This window comes from Nicotiana tabacum, chromosome 3 (genome assembly GCF_000715075.1).
Source record: "Nicotiana tabacum cultivar K326 chromosome 3, ASM71507v2, whole genome shotgun sequence".
Taxonomy (NCBI): domain Eukaryota; kingdom Viridiplantae; phylum Streptophyta; class Magnoliopsida; order Solanales; family Solanaceae; genus Nicotiana; species Nicotiana tabacum.
Genome location: NC_134082.1, coordinates 188,560,752 through 188,583,840, shown reverse-complemented (window position 1 = coordinate 188,583,840; position 23,089 = coordinate 188,560,752). Strand labels below are relative to the sequence as shown.

The 23,089-nt window shown below is 37.1% G+C and overlaps 1 protein-coding gene across 2 annotated transcripts; it reads right to left on the bottom strand.

Annotated features, from left to right (window-relative positions):
* Window positions 1-14,768: 14,768 nt before the first annotated feature.
* Window positions 14,769-21,482, bottom strand: LOC107811823 (uncharacterized). 2 transcript variants are annotated; one of them, XM_016636819.2, is made up of 8 exons: window positions 21,245-21,482; window positions 16,938-17,701; window positions 16,620-16,808; window positions 16,376-16,484; window positions 16,240-16,298; window positions 15,962-16,154; window positions 15,534-15,866; window positions 14,769-15,060 (listed from the first exon to the last, which is right to left on the bottom strand). In XM_016636819.2, exons 1-8 carry the CDS (start codon window positions 21,375-21,377, stop codon window positions 14,957-14,959), a joined length of 1,884 nt encoding a protein of 627 aa, XP_016492305.2. In that variant the 5' UTR covers window positions 21,378-21,482; the 3' UTR covers window positions 14,769-14,956. The 2 variants fall into 2 exon arrangements, with proteins under 2 accessions (XP_016492305.2, XP_016492304.2); XM_016636818.2 differs by having other exon boundaries at window positions 15,534-15,881; window positions 21,245-21,479.
* Between the last annotated feature and the right edge of the window lie 1,607 nt (window positions 21,483-23,089).

Genomic DNA, 23,089 nt, shown 5'->3' with positions numbered 1-23,089 from the left:
CAACCTAGTGCTCTGATACCAGCTTGTCATGACCCAAATTTTCCACCGTCGGACAATGATGGCGCCTAACATTGTACTCGCTAGACAAGCCATTGTTACAGAATATTTCACCTTTTCTCTTTATATTTTAATAATTAAAACTTAACAAAAGTAAATCAACGGAAATAAATACGGAAGATCACAATTTAAAAGATTAATATATTATGCTAATAACAAAACCGTAATAAATTCCACCCAAAAACTGGTGTCACAACTCACAAATTGTCTACGAATACTGCAAGTAATGGTTTGAAAGAAAAATATACATCTATTTCGGAGGAAAAGTAAAAACAGAATGCAGTAAAGATAGAAGGGGACGCCAGAGCCTGCGGACGCTTGCAGGACTACCTTGGGGTCTCCTATGGACGGAAGGCAGCAACCCCGAACTTTGATCAGCCACTAGCTCCGAAATCTGCACAGGAAGTGCAGTATCGGTACAACCGACTCTGTGTACTGGTAAGTGCCGAGCCTAACCTCGATGAAGTAGTGACGAGGCTACGACGGGGCATCACAACATATACAACATGCAATAGTTTATACCAAAACGGAAAAAATACGGAATGAAATATTACAGTGACTTGCAATGAATAAATACGGAAACCAGTCGTTCTACTAGTACTCAGCTATAACCAATCCTTAAGGAGTTTCAACATCTCAGTAATGAACTTCAGCAGAAATGAATACTAAAACAATAACTGATGCGGCGTGCATCCCGATCCCACCATATAAACAATAACAGTATCAATATTCACACTTATTACTCCTTGTTGCGGCATGCAACCCGATCCTACTATTCCACCCTTATTACTCCTCAACACGTATCATCCTTATTCCTCTTGTTGCGGCGCGCAACCCGATCTCACCTGTCCACCCTTATTACTCCTTGTTGTGGCATGTAACCCAATCCCACAAAACAATCACATTTTACCCTTATTCCTCCTGTTGCGGTGTGCAATTCGATCCCAACATATCAATACCAATCACAACACAAAAACAGGCATTTCACAATTTAACTTAGAATCTTCCACAACTTTTATATCTTAAATCATAACAACGGGAAGTCTATGCCATTACGGAATCTCAACAGTTAAAACTACTCAACGAGACCAACCAAGCATATTATGAAGCTCCAACAACCAACTCCAAACAACGAGGAAATAAATAAAGCTATGAAACAATTTGTACATCAATAGAAGAAACAACAGTTAATATGAAGCAATTAGACATGGAAACAATTATGAGCATGTAGCAGTTAAGACAAGAAACAATATATTAGGAAACGGGGAAGGGAGCAAGCTAAAAATGATAATTCGGTGGCTCGACGTACTCGTCACCACACCAATACGCCACACACATGGAATTACACATAGCAAATAGGTCGGGGATCCCTAATCCCTCAAGTCAAGGTTAGACCAAACGCTTACCTCAAGCCAACGGGTATTTCAAAGCTCAACTACCATTTTTTACCTCTCGATTCCACCACTAATTCACTCGTATCTAGTCATAATCAACTTAATAACATCAATAAATGCTCAATAACTCAACTCCAATGCATAATCATAGGTTTCCTAACATTTCCCCCCAAAAGTCAAAAACCTGACCTCAGGCGCGCTTGGTCCAAACTCGAAATTCGGACCAAAATCCGATTATCCATTTACCCCCTGAGCCCGAATATATAATTGATTTTGGAATCCGACCTCAAATTGAGGTCTAAATCCCCAATTTATAAAATACCTAATTCTATCCAAACCCCCAATTTTTTACCATAGATTTTGGGGAAGATTTGGTCTTGGGAGAATCGCCTCAAGGGTTTTAGGATTTGAGAGATGTGAAAATCTTGTCCAAGTTTCATTTTGAACAGTTGCAGATGTTGCAATTGCGACCAGAGTTTCGCAATTGCGAAGCTCGCAAATGCGAGACAGGCGTCACAAATGTGAACCTGCTGCATGCCTGCTACTGTCGCAATTGCGAACCTTTGTTCGCAATTGCGAAGGTTACCCCTCCCTGATGACTTAGCAAATGCGAAGGTTTGTTCGTAAATACAAACTATGCTGACCCAAAGCTTCTTCATAATTGCGATAAAACCCTCGCAATTGCCAAGCCTATGAAGCTCGCAAATGCGAAGCCTGATCTCGCAATTGCGAGATCAGATGCCTGCAACAAATACCAGATCAACAACAGATTTTTCTAAGTCCAAACTCACTCCGTGGTCTATCCAAAACTCACCCGAGCCCTTGGGGATCTAAACCATACATGCACACAAGTTTTAAAACATCATATGAACTTGTTCGCGAGATCAAACCGCCAAAATAACATCTAGAACTATGAATTCAACACCAAAACTCATGAAATTTTCAAGATAGTTCAAAATTCCTAACGTTTCAACCAAAGGTCCGAATTACATCAAATCACCTCCGTTTTTCACCAAATTCTACAGATAATGTCTAAATATCATAACGGACTTGTACCGGGCTCCAGAACCAAAATACGGGCCCGATACCAACAAGATCAAATCTTATTAATTTTCCAAAAACCATTATATTTTTAGTTTAACAATTTTCTTCAAAAATTCATTTCTCGGGCTAGGGACCTCGGAATTCGATTCCGGGCATACGCCCAAGTTCATATTTTACTACGGACCCTCCGGGACCGTCGGAATACGGGTCCGGGTCCGTTTACCCAAAATATTGACTGAAGTCAACTAAAATTATCTTTTTAAGCCTAAAATTTTTTTTTTTTAAAATTTTCACATAAAAGCTTTTCAGTATCGCGCCCGAACTGCGTACGCAAATCGAGAAGAGATAAAAGAAGATTTTCAAAACCTCAGAATACGAAAACGGATTCTAACACAAAAAATGACCTTTTGGGTCATACAAATTTGGTCTACCAAATTCATGTAAAATTTGTGTACTTGCAAATATATCATTATCGAAATGACAGATTCAAAATATATTTGATGCCATGCACGTGGTTTGCATAACCATAAAATAGGTAAGGTGTCCCTATGGGAAAAAGAACATATCTTGTTCTAAAACCAACTCCATTATTATTTATAATTTATAATGCTAAAGTAACTAATATACTAGCTCATTGCTTTTAATTGATTGGGGTCTACCACTTCATTGTATCGCTTGACTTCCAAGGAAGATACAGTGAATTTCAGTTATCTATCTTTAACTGTCAACTCCTATGTAAGTGCAATGATAAGATTCACAATAGTAATAGTTTCACGTTGCTAGGAGTATGTACTTTGTCAGTTATCACATTCACTGTTGGACGGCATTAATTGAAGAAATCGCTGCCTTTTTTTAATTGAGTACTTCTTCTTCAGATATCAAATAATGGAGTAATTATTTTGATGATGAATTTGTTCGAAATATTCGACATTTTAGCAAAACTAGAAGTAATTTATTATTACCTTTCCCCAGAACTATTATTGAAGTTCCAATTTGCGAAATGTTAATTAAGGGTAAAATTTATTGCACTAGTCTTTACACCTAACTAAACAATTAACCTTTTAGAATCAACAAATTAAAATAACACTGCATATCACTTTTCCACGGTCGAATCACAATGAAAATGTATTTGTTCAGTAGTTGAAATGTGCGTTTCTCGTCCCTCTTAATCACCAGAGTTTTAGCTGCTAAAGGATGTATTATAGAGATAAGATTTTGCTACTTTACATGCAAAATGCTACTACAACTAGATGCAAAAAGAAAGGGACAAAGCATATATATATATATATATATATATACCGAATATGGATTTATTAAACATTTTTATAAATTATATATATATATATATATATATATATATATATATATATATATATATATATATATATATATACATACATACATACATACATACATACTAAAAAGTATTAGGCCTTTTTTAGTTAAAATAATTTAATAAAAAGATTTGGGGTAAATTTTAATCAGAAATAATTAATTCCAGATCTGAGATAAATCATAGGAATGGACAAGCACAACTAAACATAAATTTTGATTACAACAGCGATTGACTATCACAATGTAATAAATAGACAATTGCTATAATAATATCAATAATGAAGAATACATAAAGGAAAAGAATCACCATGCTCAAACAAGACCGCCTTCCGTCCCTTCGAATAAATAGAATTAAAAATGCATATCGAGATTCTAAGCTTTTTTTCGGTCAGGAGCCTGAGATTCGGGAGCATCTTTCTCTCCCTTGAGATGTATATATTGTTGTGTGTATATATGCCCTTCCTTTTCTCACACTTTTTTATGATAATTATACCAAACACGTTCCTTACCCAGCGGTCCTTAACTAGAGTATCTAAGTTCCTGGAATATCCCATAGAATATTCTTATAGAATAGCTAAGTGTTGAACTGGCCATTCGGACCGAATTGAGTGCTCGACCTCGACCGCAGCTAAATCACTTGCCGACATATCGCTTCCTACACGTGACTTCGGTTTGGTTGCTTCTTGGTTGCTCTTCCTTAAACATAATTCCTTTGATCAAATTTTGACCTATACAGTTAGTCCCTCCGCCTATTGGGGTTGCCTTTGGGCGATCTCGGTGGGCGGACTTCGCCATTTGCACCTTTTGAGAAATCTGAGCACATTGGCCAAAGAGTGACCCTTCATAGGTGCTTCGGGAGCCGTACCTGACCATTCTGTCAGTTTGAAATGACGTCAATCTGTCATGCATCATTATGGCACATGTTCCCTATACGTTACGTCGTTTCCCGTGCCTCCTTTGCTTTGGAATTAACGTGGCGGTATTTGGTTTTCCCGCTCAGAACGTTTGTATTCTTATATATAGAGGAGAGAACTCCTCATTTAGGGTCGCCGAGTTTTCTACATATTACTCAAAAGACTCCAGGCTTCTTTTTCCTCTTTCCTCAGATTCTTACGTTTCCATCTTTCTTCTTTCGAAGTTCCTTGCCATTGTTACTCCCTCTATCCTAGCTCATATTACCTACATAACCGAAGAAACATGGCTAGTGCACCTTCTACTTCCGATAGAGTCATCGGTACCGTTGCATAGGAAACGGATGTGCCTTCCCATGAAGAAGGAATGACCATTGTGGAAGATGAGAATTTTCCCACCGTGGATGAGATAATTCCATGTTCGGGGAAAGCCCGGATTAATTTCAAACATTTGCCTGACGCCGATCCTGAGCCTGTTGTTTCCGTAATGGACGTTGCGGCACTTGTTGTGCTTAAGGCCAAGTGGAGGATTCCTGATCATATTAAACTCATTCCCGCGGATAATGACATCGTGCAGGTACATCGCCCGGGGTACTGTGCATTTTATGCGTACCCGTTTGTCATCAGTTACACATTTCCCCTTCCTTACCCGGCGGAAGTCTTTTATCGTTATTATAGGGTGTGCCCGGCTCAGCTCTCCCCATATATATACAAATTTTCCTCATGCTCACCAAGTACGTAGAACTGGCTGGCCGGGGGATTTCTCTTAGCCACTTGCTTCACCTCTTCGTACCTAGTTTTTACAGGGGTACTATGATACATCTTCGTCACCGCAGGACCAAGGGATTGGTGGTGAAGATGGACGACAAGACCAATTGCTGCTTTTGGGAGAGCTTCTTCTTTGTGAGGATGGAGCATGTGGTGTCGAATCCTAACGGATTTCCTGAGGATTGGAATTTAGAAAACGGCTTCTCATTGTCCCCTTTCGGTGAACTGATTGTTCTTTTTCCTTCTGTTTCATAGCCTAGAAGGCACCTCCCCTGCTAGTTGCTGACACTAGTGAGTGGGTGAGCCAGGATTAGCCCTATACGATGGGGATTCGTAAATGGTCGTCGTTCCGCGAGAGATTCAAGTGTAGACCGTCAATTGCTCAGTCTTCTCATCTTGCTTTTAGTTGCTTTGCCCTTTGCTCTGTGTTTTCCTCTTTGGTTTAAGCTTCCTTCTTTGGTAGGTTGATGGGGTACGAGGAGGGCGAGGGATCCCGTGCCTGCTTTCCATCAGTAAAGTCTCTCGACCGGAGCTGCACCGATTACAGTTGCACGTGAGAGCGTTCAGACCGCCGTTGTGTTACAGACTACGACCCCTCCCGTGCTCGGCCGTCGTGAGGATTCTCATCAGGCTGAGGCTCCACTTCCCGTGGTTCATTTGGTGGATGAGTCATCTTAGGACGACAGCGAAGAGGCTTCATTAAAGAGGCGAAGAATAAGGGCCGATAGGGTACCCAGGACCGGGGGGCCTTCGAGGAGCGAATCCGTGTTGGTAGTGCCTGAGTCTGTTGCTGATACCAATTTAGGTGAGGAGACCGTATCCCCCTTGGGCTTGGAGGTGGTGCCCGTTCCTGGCGTGGAAGAATCTACCATGGTAAAGGGGCAGAACTCGGAGGCAATTGCTATTATTCTGTGCGGTCCGTCGATTTCGCAACAAGCCTGTGCTCCCTCTTCGGCCAGCGAGAGGGCAAAGGACGTAGTCGTAGATGACTATGAATCCAGTTCAGATATTAACCCCGAGGACATAAGCATGTTTGAGGTGGGATTCACTCGGGTAAAGGCAGGGACAGATGATTCATCCCACGTGATCGAGATTTCCCCCAAGTGTGACTTGATGGAGGACACGGTGAGCCTGGTGCCTCAATTTTCCTTCTTCGTTTCGCTACTGAAAGCAAATCCTTTCAGGAGATCAGTTATGCCGGCCTATCACGAGGCATAGCCGGAATGGCTTTGAGGGTGAGTCTATTGCTTTCTTCATTTTACGTCTCCTACTCTCGCTAATTTTCTCTTTCTATTCTCTTTTCTTTTTCCAAACCTTTATTTTGGAGATGGATAGTATTCGCCGCGTGGAGATGCAGGTTGCCGTTTTTCAGAAAATGGTTTCAAAATACCACTGATTACGTGACAAGTGTCATGAGATACATGCATGACTCAAGACAGGCAGCAATCCTCAGTCTCTTCGGGAGGAGTTGGAATGGAAGGATGAGGACCTGATACGGCCCATGAGCAGATGCAGCGAACTCGAGAGGCTGCTTAGGGCTAATGAAGAAGAGCTCGAGATGGGCAAGGGTGTTGCAGCTGAGTGTGTTTATCTTCAAGCGAAGGTAGTGGCCCTGCGGGCGGAGCTTGAGTAGAGTGACATTAGGATCGCCGGTTTAAGTGTTGAATTGGCGGAGAAGGTGACCAAATTGGAAGGGAAGGCGACCGAGCTGGAGAGGGTTGAAGGAGCCCGAGTAGCGGCCTTGGCGAAGGCTGCGGCGATGGAAGGTACTATCCGCGTTCTCAAGTCCGAATGTGCCACTGAGATGGAGATGGCCGTTCTTAGGGAGGCGTGGATCGATGAGCAGATTGGCGAGCTTGAAAGGGATGTCTCGAGCCTAGGTGATCAAGTTACTAATCTTGAGGTGGGGAATGCGCAATTGTTGGTTTCGACTCATCCTGCGCCTGCCTAGGTTGACGTTTCTCACCCTTTATATGAGATGTGGGTTCACGCTGAGGCCCAGCCGTATATATATAAGGACTTGTTGGTAGCGGGTAATGTCTCTAAGGTTGCTTTCAAAGAGGCTCGAGCTAAAGCGTGTGAGGCCCGACTTGCCTGCGATTATGATCCCGCGACGCCCAAGGCCGATGGAGTTGATGAGGCCGAGGACGGTCTTGCCTTTGATGAAGAACATTCAGATGGAGAGGGTGATGGTGGAGGTGAAGCTTCTGAACCAACCGAAGAGGGAGATTACGGCGTGGACGGGGATAATGCAGAAGGAAGCTCTTGTATTTAATCTTTCCTCCCGTACTTAGTTTTTTTTTTTTACTTAGTTGGTTGGGTGGGGCCCCCTTTTTGGTCCTTTGTAAGACGCTATTTTTTCTTTAAATAAAATATTTGGTTTGTCTTTGATTGTATGCCTTTGGCCTTTCCTTCTTTTTTCTTTTCAAATTTCTTGGATTTTCTCATAATAAGTCCCTGACTTTTGATAGTTAGTTCGAGCGAGGTCATATTTGACCTGCTAATTCGAGCGAGGTTGAAATTTGTCTTGTTAATTCGAGTGAGGTCAAATTTGACCCGCTAATTCAATTGAGGTCAAATTTTGACTTGTTAATTCGAGCAAGGTTAGATTTGACCTGCTAATGCGAGCGAGGTCGAATTTTGTCTTATTAATTCGGACAAGGTTAGATTTGGCCTGCTAATTCGAGTGAGGTCGAATTTTATTTTGTTAATTCGAGTGAGGTTAGATTTGACTGCTAATTCGAGCGAGGTCGAATTTTATCTTGTTAATTCGAGCGAGGTCAGATTTGACTTGCTACTTTGAGCGAGGTCGAATTTTGTCTTGTTAATTCAAGCGAGGTCAGATTTGACCTGCTAATTTCGAGCGAGGTAGAATTTTGTCTTGTTAATTTGAACGAGGTCAGATTTGACCGACTAATTCGAGCGAGGTCGAATTTTGTCTTGTTAATTCAAGCGAGGTCAGATTTGACCTGCTAATTCGAACGAGGTCGAATGTAGACTTGGAAAATAATTCAAGTGAGACAATATATATTTCCTTTGCGTTGGCGTCGTTGTGTATGTTTGGCATCGTGTAAGAGTGTCACACTGCTTTGTTTATTCATTAGAGAAATTCATGTTTATGTTCAAATCGTGCATACATTCGAGGAGCCCCAGTCTGTCTAGTTCCTTCATTGCTCGGCCTAGAGATGTAGTCGATAGGTGGGGCGATGAATGTTTTGCTCAAGCTTCAGGACGTCTTAATGGACGGACGAGATCGAATTTTAGCTAGTTGTACTTTTGCATAGTTGCTTTGGCGAGCACATAGGTGAGTTTTATGCACTTGTGTTCTATTTGTGTGCTGGAGAGATTCGTATATTTTCCGGGCGAGTGACCCGGTCCTAGTCCACACAGGAGTTTCACCCACTTGTGTTCTGTCTGCTTGTTGAAGAGATTCGTATGTTTTCCGGGTTGGTGACCCAGTCCCAGTCTATACAGGTTTTTCCCTTTATGGCGTTAAGCACCAACTTGTTGGAGGTTGGGGAGGGGGGAGCTTTACTCGACCGTTGCCTGCAGGATGGTATGGTACGGAATGTTTTCATGGTACGTTGTTTTGATGGCATTTGTTCCTTGTTCGCGCATCTGGGAGAATGCTCCTATTCCCATTCCCATCCAAAAGAAAAATAACAAGTTAACCCCAAACGAAATTGTTTGTTACTTTGACCTGATGGTTGGCGTAGGGGAATGGGCGCTGTAGAATGACTCGTTTCGCCCCGTAGTCGAATGTTGGCTTTAGATTTGATCTCAGCCTTATGCTTAGCTTCACCGTTAGTCGAGTTTGGGCATCTTATGGGCTGACAACTTACTTTTCTCGTTGGGATCTCGAGTTCGAGTCCTGGTCCGATCCAGTCCCAGGTGCACAAAAATAAGGAAAACATAAGTTATACTCCATATGGGAAGGGTAAACTTGTTATTTTAAATAATTACACAATAGACTATCGTCCATTCCTAAGAGAGGGGGCAACGTGCATAAAGTATAGATTAATATCTAACGTAAATATATCCAATAGGATTGTGGACGTGCTCAGTGCGTAGTGTCCATAATCCTACTTTGACAACTCGTACCAAACCCATTACTACATCAAGATGTGGCTTTCGTATAGATATCAAACATAACTTTGATTTCATGCAAAGATTTGACCTTGGTTGGTTCGGCTATTTCAAAAGCTTGTCTACAAATTTCTCAAGTTGTTGTTTGTAATGAGAGAGCGAGGCTGCGGCAGCCGGGAGTTGAACTCTGACTGACATTAGATCTAGAAGAAACTAAAATTTTGGCAAGAAAAATCTCCACAGACGGCGCCAAGTTGTTTAACTAAAAAGTATTAGGCCCTTTTAGTTAAAACAATTTAATAAAAAGATTTGGGGTAAATTTTAGCCAGAAATAATTAATTCCAGATCTGAGATAAATGATAGGAATGAACAAGCACAACTAAACATAAATTTTGGTTACAACAGTGATTGACTCTCACAATGTAAGAAATAGACAATTGCTCTAATAATATCAAGTGATAATGAAGAATACATAAAAGAAAAGAATCACCATGCTCAAACAAGATCGCCTTCCATCCCTTCGAATAAATAAAATTAAAGATGCATATCGAGATTCTAAGCTCTCGTCTCTTTTCTCGGTCAGGAGCCTAAGGTTCGGGAGCATCTTTCTCTCCTGTGGGATGTATATGTTGTTGTGTGTATATATGCCCCTCCTTTTCTCATACTTTCTTATGATATTTATACCAAACACTTTTTTTACCCAGCGATCCTTAACCGGAGTACCTAAGTTCCTGAAATATCCCATAGAACATTCCTCTAGAATATCTAAGTGTTGAACTGGCCGTTCGGACCGAATTGAGTGCTCGAACTCGACCGTAGCTAAATCACTTGCCGGCATATTGTTTCCTACACGTAACTTCGACTTGGTTGCTTCTTGGATGCTCTTCTTTAAATAGAATTCCTTTAATCAGATTTTTGACCCATACAACTATAAATTACAATCGTTTACACGAACTCTTTGAGAAATAATGTTTGAATTTGTAGTTGAAGAGAAAACAATTGAGTCTTTATATAATGTAGCGACAAATAAAGATGCCAATTTAGAAGATTTTTTCTTTTGAGTGATGCACAATATAGCATCAAAAAGGCAATATTTATACGTCTGTACGACACATGGCATACTTCTTAGAAGGAATTCGTGCTTTATAAAAAGAGGAATGGGCGAGTGACCCATTTGGTTAGTTCCCTAGTTGCTTATCGCAGACAAAAGATTTCACTTGTCTATTTAATTTAAAATCAAGACAACTAATAGATTGAGATTTTCTTTTCGGCAGAACTTAACACATTACAGGTGAACTTCAGAGATATACTTTTTAATTTAAAGTTGGTGAATGCGAAATATCAACGAAAAGAATCTGAAATATCTTAATACTTGCTATTATTTTATAGTAAAGTAATGTGCATGAACTTAGAACAATTATAAGTGATTGTCCATAAAAAATAAGAAAAATCTCAAATGTCTTTTTTTTTTTTTAATAATTGATAAGTTTTCCATACCCAATTAGTGTTTAAATTTGCGTCCAACTGCAAAATAATTAGGTCGGATTGGTCTATTTCGGAGAGTTTAGGAATTTAGGACATCAGACAAGAGATCAAAGAAGGGGAATGAAGAAGGGAAAGAAAAAACGAGTTTAACAGACCAAGATCCAAATTACAACATAGACGAATAACATGTAATTGGCATAAACATACCATTATTAAGAAAAAAGGGTCAAAATTTATCTATATAGAATAGGAGAAGCAAACTATCTTAGAATGCGAAGTTGCACAACCAAAAATTACCAAGTGGCAAAATTTAAGACAAACCTCCAACTAATTTGGAGGTTCAACAATAATTTAAAATTAAAATTTAAAAATATGCTGATTCAGTTTACTTCAACATCTGAGTCCCACGTTGTTGGGTTATTCTTTTTTATTTGTTAAAACAAGTTCAAAAAATTAAACTTTAAATTTGAGTCCCACGTTTGTTGGGCTATTTCTTTAATTTGTTAAAACAAGTTCAAAAAAAATAAAACTTGTAAAAATTGCATAGGCGCCTTATTTGGTCACCCCCATTTAATCTATATTCATTTTTTTTTAAAACTTTTAATTTGTACCCATTTTTTAAACAATTTCAGCCCCCTTTCTCTTTCTCCTTCTCCCAGTGATCTCCATATCTCTCCGGAATAAGCATTTGCATAAGAACCAAAAGAAAGCTGTTGGTGATGGAGCTTTTGTTCGTTTTAGTTACCCATGTAGTGCTTCCTTGCATTCCTTTCTTCGATATTGTGTACCTTCATATGTTAGAAAGAGATGTTATTAGCAGAGATTCGGAGAATGTTTTGAAGCTTGGATTTTGCACTGATGGTTAGAGTTTTGACAATTTGTTTTTGAACCAGACGACATGTTATTTAAGTGATTGAAGTGACCCCAGCCTCCCTTAAGCCCTTTTCTTTAGATAGACCATTAATCTTTTTACTCTGAGATTGCATGTCAATGTTGTAGAAACTGTCAGATCTGGAAGTCTAGATTATCTACTTGGTTGGACTTTTGTTTTTTTGCAAACATTCTTCAGTCCTGTTATAAAACAAAAACTTCAGCTCTAGAGCTGAAGTTCGCCAGTTACAAAACAAAAACTTCAGCTCTAGAGCTGAAGTTCGCCAGTTACAAAACAAAAACTTCGCCAGTTACAAACAAAAACTTCAGCTCTAGAGCTGAAGTTCGCCATTTACAAAACAAAAATTTCGGTTACAATACAAAAACTTCAGCTCTAGAGCTGAACTTCAGGCCCGACTACTAGAATGCTGAAGTTTTGCGTGACTGTCTTTGCTACTTCAGCCCCGTATGCTGAAGTTATGCGAAAAAGCGGGTTGCTTGCAATTTTTTTTATAAAGCAGACATAAGTTAAAAAGTGACACAAATAGATGCAAATGCCCCATAAAACTTCCATTCAGTTTATATCTACATTGAGTCCCACGTTTGTTGATTTGTTAAACCTGAAAAATCAATAAAAAAACTACTTTGATCCACGTCCGAAATTGACTCCCACGTTTGAAACTGGCCGTATTTAAATTTTTATTCATATAAACCTTACATACTTACAATTGCAAACTTATCAAAGAATTTCACAAAGAAACAGTAAGAAAGAGAAAGAAAAAAAAATCACGATCATCTTCCCAAATGTAGGCATCCTAATCTAACTCCATAAATTATTCACTTTCTCTATAACTACAAATAATGTTTTACGGCTCCTTTTAATTTCTTTTCCATTCCCTTTTTCTGTGCTCAGAATACAAAACTTTACAAATATGGCTACAACACTTCATGAGATTAAATAAATTTCAAGCAACTCGATGCAATGAAATTTGAAAGTTAGAATAGTTCGAATATGAAAAATCCTGGATCGATTCAAGCCTGAAATACCATATTTTATAGGATTGATTTTATAGAATGCAAAGGTAAAATATTTATAATTGATTTTATGTTTATACTTCCTCTTCTATATGCTGCAATAGTTCATAAATTAAACAAAATTTTCAAACAGATGAAACTATCCACGTGAAATTATTTGTGTAGTAACCTTATTTCTATCTATTTGAAGAATTAACCCAAATAGCCGTTCGTCCAATTAATTAAACTAAAAATAGTCTGTGGAATTATAATATATGCATAATTTATATATTATATATGTATAATTGTGTCTAATCTATGTATATAGCTAGAAAAAGTAAATAATGAATATGACCGGCTATTTGTGTAAAGATCCCTTTCTCTTTCTGTTTCTAATGTTACTTTCACAATTATTTATTAATTTCCAGCATTACTTCTGGAAATGATTTAAATCTAATTATTGAGTAACAATTTAAGTATTTGCGCAAGTAGGAATTTGCCTTTGGAGCTGTTGATGACTCTATACTACTATTTATAATTACAGTATATGCTATTACTGTTGATGCCGAGAATAGAAATTATAAATTGAAAGCTCTACCTTTGTTACGTTCTTGTTGATCTCATAGTTCCTTCCAATAGTCAATGTATAGGCTCAATACTAACAAAATTCCAAATAATATTTTCTTTTCAAATGTTATATTTTACATTATACTCTAATAATATTCGAAATAGAGCAGATTTACCCCCGTTGGCAAAGTGCCTTTTTATACACTTGTCGTCAATGAAATGGATCGGATTTACCCTTTTCAGCTAGCAGACGTCAGTCAAACTTTTTCCTTTTTATTATTGTCTAAAGAGAACTCTTTGAAATAATATGTTAAATAAAAGCATAAAAAAAATTTGTGGAGAGCTAAGAGAGATAGAGGAAATGTGTGTGCGTGTTTAATTGTTAACCTTTCTTCTCATTTTAGTTATTTGGGAATCCATTTGTTACATAACATATACAATTTCTTAAAGTAATATTTTCTTTCCTGCTATAACTCTTTTATGTTATCCTCATTATTGTCTTTATAGTGATTCATTATTTCAATAATAATTAAGGAGGAGAAAATGCATAGCCGCTCTAGCCGTCCAAAGGCAACAACCACATCCAAAAGAATGCAGAAAAAAAGAAGAAGTTAAGAACGAATTTAATTGATGAAAAATGAGTTGAGCAAAATTAGGTTTTATATCTAAAGTATGAAATAAAAATACAAGTATTTACTAAAAGGAATCATAAAAGACAAACAAACAAATGAAAATACATACTTAAATTGAACATATTGAGTTGTGACCTACTATCATTTAATCCAAATTCATCAAATTTATCACGACTCGAATAAATTTTGAACAAGTAATTGTCAAACATATTTTTTATTCAGGCCATTTTAACTCGCTTAAATTTAGTCAGCCTATTCATAGTAAATAGATATGTGGATTGGGGGTACAAACAAAGGGGAAGAATATTGAACTTAAGGCATTTTAATTAACGAAGAGTATATTTAATATATATCGAATAATTCAGGTATATATGTTGTCCTTTACCCTTTAATTAAATACACTTAACATTTTTTTAAAATAAAAAAAAATAAATTTTAAATTAGCTAATTGACATGCATTAGCTGAAAAGGGTAAATCTAAGCCATTTTATTAACGGCAAAGGTATTAAAAAGTCACCTTGCAAACGAGGGTAAATCTGCTCTATTTTAAATAATATAGGGGTATATTTGGACCTTTTCCCAACCAAACAAAAAAAAGACACAACTTGAGATGCCAATATTCTACGTTTTTATATATACTAAAAGTTAGCCACCGTACACAAGCTATATATCTTACCATTCACAAAATCTTAAGCAGCCCCTCACTTCATACTAACACCATTTGATTCTATAGTAAAACAATACAAGTGAGTATCAAATAGTAGTGTTTTTGACTTTCATGCACTTTCCACAATCAGTAGTATCTTGGACGAGGTGGAGCGTATACACCAGGATCCTGTGCTCCGGAAGGAAAATTTCCATATGGCGGTCTTGGAGCTGGAACCCCATGAGGAAAGCCTAACCAAAACACAAAACGACAAATTAAGAAACTTGTTTTGTTCTCTTTAACAAGAACAATTATGCCAGAAATACGTGGTGAGGAGCATATGTTACATGAATTTCAGACCAACAAGCTAAATTCTAGTTTGAAGAGTTTTCTCCAATAAAGCTTCCACTGCAGCTCTTTAACCCTTTTGTTTCCTGATTAACATCGTTTTCGACATTCAACCCGACTATAGTAATTAGACTACAAAGTCTTATAGCAGCAGAAAATTTGCAAACCAAGTCTTACTTTGTCACTCCCCTCTTATATAATCGTGTAAACGACACTGTGTCACAAAAAGTCATGCAAAGTTTAAACGCCATACAACCAAAAGTACTCTTACACATTTCCAATAGTTTTCTCATTCCAAGGTTTTTATCAGGAAAAGCTATAAAAATGCAAGTAAAATGAAAATGGAGGAAGAGAAAAAGACAAGAAATTAAGTTACCATATGGTGCTGGCATCCTCGATTCAAAAGCGGGTCCTCTTGAGTCAGGTGGAAGATATCTTGGACCACCAGACGTCCTCAAGTAGGGATCATTCATGCTGCTCCGGTGTAACTCAGCTGCATTCCAAGCTCCATAACCCGCATGAGGCTCATAAATCCCTCCACGGATAGCTGATTGAGCTTCCATCTCATATCCCCTTGAATTGCCATAGGCACTGCGACTTTCATGGCAACCAAAATCACCCATGGGGTCATAACTGGAAGGGGTCGCGAAGTAGGTTTCACGAGGTGCTTGCAGTGGAGGCTGAGCATATGAACTATTTGGTTGTCCACCTATCAAAAGGTAATCTAGATATGCATGGGTATTCCAAGAAATACAAGCAAAAAAGCAATACAAGTTTAAGCGTCATGATGAAGTAGTAAAAGACCTGATAAATTTCTGTGACTCAGCAATGAGGAACCACTGTATGATTGGCAATGGCGCTGCATTGATGGGCTGTTAAGTGACTGCACAGAACTTCCACGAGAATAAGGGGTAATTTCCCTCTTCGAATTCACGTTTGCTTTCATCTCATCCAAGCATCTCTGAGCCTCCGCTCTGCCAAGTTCTTCAAATCGTACCTATGACATGCAAAACGAGGCATAAATGAGAAATATGAAAACAAAGGTTTACAGGTTTTAGTGTTGCACTTTTGAAATCATTCACCTCATCAAAGTACTCATCTGCTCGAGGCATATCTTTGCTCGTAGGTAAAACGAAATTCACTGCAAGGTAAAATTATAGGTTACAATAGAAAAGGGGAAATAATATTAAGACAAGCAAAAACCAATCTCTGTGGTACCTAACATTTCATTTACTGCTTCGGCAGGAACCTCCTTGCCCATTTCTTTGAATCGCTTCTCACCACGGAGCTTGAGCTCTTCAGGTGTTGGAACAATCACAACAGCAATCTGATTCAGAGGCAAAACAAACAGAGAGATGAGGATGCTTCATTAAAGGCCTATTAGGAGAGTAGTCAGCACTCAGCACAGACTATTGCTAACCTAAAAGTGCGTCCTTTTCCCCAAGAGAATAATTTTCTATACCTTCTTATAGTTTGCAAAAGGCTTCAATTTGCGCTTGCGAGCATTTTTGTAGACATTTGTCTGATCAATTATGAAATTACGAGGAATCCGGGAAGCCCTAGACAAAAGAGTGTTGAATATACCAGTAGCGCGGTCCATTAAACGTTCAAATCTTTCACCATAGTTATTTTTGCGCAGCAAACCAGGAACCTGTAAGGAGATGAATTACATTTTATGGAAGTAGCAACTGACGGACAAGCCTCCGTATTTTTTTATAAATGAGAAACACCAGCACCACTTCTATTTTAAAAGAAAAAAAGGAGCAGTAAGATATGAAACCTTCATTAGATCCAAAGCCAAATTAGTTCCAAGCAAAAGATATCGCTTTTCTGCATGTTCCATCGCCCATTTCTCAGCCCAGGTACTCTTGCCGGAAGCAGGCAGTCCCACCATCATTATAACTTCACAATCGCACAGATTCAGAAAGCTAGGGCCTGTTATGGCTTTCCCATCTTCCATGGCACAAGACCATGGTCTATATCCTTCCACAGGAGCTAATCCGTCGTCTATGCTAAACTGCATGTGCACAACTACATTTTTAAGCAAGACATGAGGGAAAAGAGCTGAATGCCACTGTAGATTTTTCATTGGACAATCCACCACTTCAAGGCCAGTTGGACCTGCATTAAATTGCTTTGCTATTCCCAGCCACTTCCCATTTTTAGAGAAACCTATGGAAGCCAAAGGGCTAGACTCAAGGTCAACACAACAAATTATGGTATCACCAACCCCAAATTTTTCACCATATTCAGAAAACTGTCCATGACTTGAAAATTTTCCAGTACCCCCAAACCCAAAACTGTGAAGGGTTTCCCCAAGGTTTCCTACTGCATCATCTCCCCTTGAGATGCCAACACGACAGAGATGTTGCTGATCTAGTGGTGTATCTTCCATGTCTACGGGCTGATCTGAAACAATTCTGCAACCAAAGCAGTACTTTCCTCCAGTGATTCCCATATTGGCTCGAGCACCTGACCAGCAATAAGCAAATCCTTGCTCATAAAGCGCTGAACCTTGTAATCCATTTCCTTCAACATTGAAATCTGAAAGAAAGAATTATCCACATCAAACACAATATGTTGAGGAATAGACTAATAAATAACACCTACCAACAAAGTCACAGCAAACAGACCACTGGCTAATCGGCTCTCTAACTTGACCTTTTTTAAAAAAAAAAATTGATAGTCACATTTTATTGATGAAGTACCAAGACGGTACAGGATAGTACAGGACCCAACATCATTCTATACATCAGACTAGCATTTGATCCCTCCTAACAAACTCAAAAAGTCCATACACTGATCCAAACTATATAACATACTACTATTACACCAAAAAATATAAATTATGCAAACATTTATGTTAATTCTAGAAATATTCGGCTCTCTAAATGTACTAGTTCTCCCATCCCCAAGTCCTCTCTCAAATTTAATGATATTAACAACACTATAACTAAGGGAAACAACCATCCAAGAAAATTAGGCAGAAGCAACATATAAGCACCTAAACATGGGCAATTCATATACCTACTAACAAGCAAAATAAGAGATTTGTTCGACGGTACCAAAAATTAGTCACAAGGAAGTGCCAGAAAACAATATTGCCTACCATTCCAGGAACAGCTAACTCAAAAGAACACAGAGTAAGCTTTGAAAAAACTGACAAGACCCTTCAGCCAAGCCAGATATTCATGCCCAACATAAACAACATGTTTGCTACAAAATATCCAGATTTAAAAAAGTAACTTTCATAAGCTGGGATAAAGCTAGCATAGTCCATTTACCCTACCCCCTCCCCCTCCCCCTCCCCCTCCCCTCCGGTAGTATTTGTACACTATATATATAGCGTACTCGTGTTCTTTTCAGCTCTCATGCAGTGTTGTCAAAGGCGCGCTTTAAGTGCGCTTAAGCCCTGAAGTGATGCGCAAAGCATGTTGAGCACTTTGTCTCGCTTAGCTGTCACTTCAGTGTCGTCATCAAGGCTCTAAGGCATACTTTCCTTGCCAATAAGCGTACTCTCGAAGAGGCGACACAAAACAAATGATATATCACTTTATTGTTATTTTATTTATTTTTTTCAATTTCTTTACACTTTATCGTTATTTTATTTGTTTTTTTCAATTTCTTTGTCCTTATATTGTTATACATGCTTCTAATTATTAGTCTTGGACTATGCATACATATTTGTATTTTTCTCTCCATTTGCGCCTTTCTTCATTAAAGCCGACATCTTATTTGCGCGTAAAGCTCCTGCGGACCTTAGAACTTTTTTGCATTTTTCGCCCTTTGATAACACTGCTCTCATGTTCCCATAAAAGATTGCTCATAAAAAATTTCCTGACCATTCAGTGCCCATACCCAATATAGCCACTTGTGTCAACAACGAGTAGAATCTATCTAAGACAAAGCTGAGTTCCATAAGCATAGATCTACATAACTAAAAACTGTTGGAAGTGTTTCATAAACATAGTTCAAGATAGTAACTTTTCGTGGCAGATTTAAAGTCCAAACAGACTACTGAAATCTTTCCATTCAGCCATTAAGCACCTTGCCAGCCGATATGCCCCATCCATTAGGAAAAAGAAAACTGACTATGATTACTCACACTTTAAAAGTTAATAACATGATACAACTTCTCCAAGTTTCAAGCACTAGTGTTTATCCACATTAAACAACCGAATTCATGCCTTTAAAGGCGACCTGTGTCAAACCTTTGGTAAAATTCCATCTTTCAACTTTGACATTTTGTGATTCGGGATTTATCGAATCCCAAGTACAGGAAAACCAAAGAGGAGACTATGACACCATGAAACAATCCAACATGTTTATCCCACACCAGAGAATTTGATATTGTCATACCAACAAAAATTAGTCAACAAGATGAAACAAAATTGAAAGTTCACCCGTTCTTATGACCACTTTTTCACAGAAATCTGATTTGCAGACATTTACAAGACCGAAGTTAAGCTTTAACTATTTAAATCATCTAAAAATACTTGAAAACAGGGGACTACTTGTGTTGGATGACTTACTGACATAAGCAATACATTAAGGTGATACAACATTTGACATTAGAACACATTCTTTTTTTACTCATTTTCTAGATACATTCTTCTTTTAATATTAGTGATGCATATCACAAGATATTAAAAATATGTCCAAGGACATATATTTTTTATCCTTAATGTTTTTCCTCCGGACTTCCACCTTAACCCTTTATCTTTTTGCACTCAGCCATATTAAGAATGGTTACTTTCCTAGTTCTCTTTTCATACCTTGTTATTTTTCTAAGTTCACTCTTCAAACCTCATAAATTAGCTTTGTTCGAAAAATGTGCACAACATCAAGTATGACAAAATTAAACTGACAAAATTCATCTCAGGTGATAGGTTGTTTGAGTTAATAGATAACATTTTCTTTGTTGAAATATATAGTACCTCCCTTTGTCCCATTTTATATGAGATTGTTAGACTGGAAGAGTTTAGTGTGTTAATTTGATTACGTATTATATCAGTGTTAGTGGGGAAAAATAATTTAAAAAGTTTGCTTTGATAAAGAAAACACCAGAGAAAAATTAAAATTCCTTAGTTTAATGGAGCAAAAGACTACATCAAAGTCTAAAATTCAGACGTTATATGAATTTGAACTGAAGCAATAACATTGTAGTGGAAGCCACTAAGCTTATTAATCTTTCTCAATAAATGCTTGGCTATAAGGAGATTCTTTTAACCGAATGTGTCACATCCTAGTATTCTTTTTTCGTAAAGTTTTTGTCAAAATGAAGAGCTAAACTGATTTCCTGAAAAAATGACAAATATTTTGGGATGGGCGAAGTGTTAGATAAGAGAGCAAGTTGTTTTTCTATACTGAAGTCTCCGCTCTCACTCCATATGTTTGATCCCAACATAATTATCAACAGTGGTGGAACCACATGCAATGAAGGGGATACGTTGGAAAACTACACTATGCAAATAGAGAAAAAAAAAAGTGTACCTGTACAGATCTTTGAATCCCCTTAACATAAGAAAAGTACAAGTTCAAGTTCCAGATGTGGCATATTTGTAAATTTTTCAATCCGCTAGTCGAAATTTCTGACTCCGCCACTGATCACCTACCTATTTAAACTCAAAAGTACTACACCTAAGGCATCTATCTTTAAACCCCATGGGTTACACTGCCTACATATAAGGTTACTTTTTTTTTATGTATATATATTAGATGTTGAATTAGCTAGCTTCTTCACGTGTGATACCTTTTGTTTTTTTTGGAATTTCCTTGGTAAAAAAAATGAAAATGAAAATGCCCCTTGTAAAAATCCTACCTCAGCCAAAAAAGATTCCGGAGAACATCTTTCCACACTTAGCCAAAAATGTAATTATACCAAACACACCATGCCAAACCCTAGCATTAATGTACCGCATAACCAATAGAAACTAGTTAAACAAAAATACAAACATGATACATCCATACAGGGTTCTAAATTTTGTAACAAGAGAAGTATATGAACAAAGAAGTGAGAATTCAAAATTTAATGTCACAAAAAATAAAATAAAAACGAAGAGAGAAAATGGAGTGTGATGTTCTTGCCTAAGTCACAATCGGCGGGGTTAAGAACCACACGGGGTGTGGATACTGGAAGCTGTGATGGCCCTTCTTCAACCTTTGCTTTCTTGGCTTCAGGCTCGTCACTTACACATGATTCACGTTTCGCCGACGCCATTGAAGAAGCGATTTTCGATTTTCCAGTTCTTGAGAGAGTGCTGTGTACGAATTCAAGTATTTGGGACAGAGCTCTTTGGATGGTGGCTATGCCAAAAGACACGTGTAATATATAAAACACACTTTCTTTTTTGTGTTTACTAGTTTTTTATAATAATTGTAAGTTTGATGTTCGATCACTAAATTTTTTGATATTCATACTTTTTTACATAGATTCTCAATCAATTTTTACATAAATTAATGAACCAAAAATTAAATTTTACTTAGAATACTATGTATATGACTGCAACAGTTGATGCGCAAGAAAATAAATATAGTAACAACCTTCAAATGTGACTACACTTCCATAATATTTGAATTTAAATAATTCGACGTCATGTGAATGATATATGTACTTATAATATAGAAATAAAAAATGTAATCATATATTACCTAATACTTCTTTAAATATGATGTTTTTGATGTTTGTTCCCGTAGATACTTTAAATGCGTTGTTATTTGAACTCTTGTTATCGATATTGATATCTCTCTTGAAAAATACAATATATAATAGTCAATGTAATAAAATATATTGCACCAATATAGTCCAACATTTGAAATTATTTGGCTATATGTTTTATTTATCGTCATTGCAATACACAAGCATACTGCAATTATTTCTGGACAAATTAAAGAGGATATCCTTCATTTTTTATGGTGAAAGTTGAATTTTGGGGATAAACACATATATCCATCATTATTAGTACAAAATAAGAAGATTGAAAGAAAGAATAAATGTAACAAATGAACAATAACGGATTAAATAAACGTAGTTACATTCCATGGTGTTTTGATCTTTAATTTTTATAATTAAGTTTTATTGAAGTAAAATATTTTCATGTCAAAATTTAAAAAGAAAATAAATACGGCAGTGTATAGATGATTAAGCCAAACCAAATTGTCCGATTAAAATGAGTATGAAGGAGTCCTTGACTAACTTAACTTTAAAGAAGTTCATCTATTAGGTTTAGTTTTTGGTAAATATTTTTTAGTTGAATTTATAATCTTATCAAATAAGAAACATAAATTTTACACAAGAAATGAAATTTTTAAACTTCTATAATTCTACATGTAAACTCATGTAATATATATATTATGACAAGTCTTGTACCTGCTCGTAGATTTTTTCTTTACCAACTTTTCTCATATAAGTAATTATTATAATTCTAAATATTATAATTTTAATCAATTATGAAATTGTTTCGTTGAAGGAAGATTGTATATTTTAGAATGAATTGAGTCCCAACAGAAAAAAGTTACTTAGTCCTAACTCAAAATTATATTTATACCCATCATTAAATTGCTACATAAAGGAAAATTAACTTTAAAGGGTAAAAAGGTCGATCAATTTTTCGAGAATATTTTTGTCTCATAACATTTAGCTTCCTAATATTCGTGCTTTTATAATAATAATATGAATATAAATATAAATATAGATTCTTGGGTTAAAAGTCATTCCTATCAATTTTGCCTTAAAAATTAAGAGATTTTTTCGTTCTTATACAATATTTAAAATTTGTTTACTAAAATTATTCTAATTTTATATATTACCCGTCCTAAATAAGAATTGTTTATATTTATATATAATTTATTATTAATGTCTAAAATTAGGGGATTCACTTACACCCTTTTCCTTCTTTTCTCTCCTCTTCCCCTATTCTCTGCCAGCTTTTT

Coding starts and splice junctions, on each gene's coding strand:
- LOC107811823 (XM_016636818.2), bottom strand. CDS start 21,377: ATGGCGTCGGCGAAACGTGAATCATGTGTAAGTGACGAGCCTGAAGCC. Junction 16,485..16,619: donor CTTTTGCAAACTATAAGAAG/GTATAGAAAATT, acceptor CCTCTGAATCAG/ATTGCTGTTGTGATTGTTCC. Junction 16,299..16,375: donor AGCAGTAAATGAAATGTTAG/GTACCACAGAGA, acceptor TTTACCTTGCAG/TGAATTTCGTTTTACCTACG.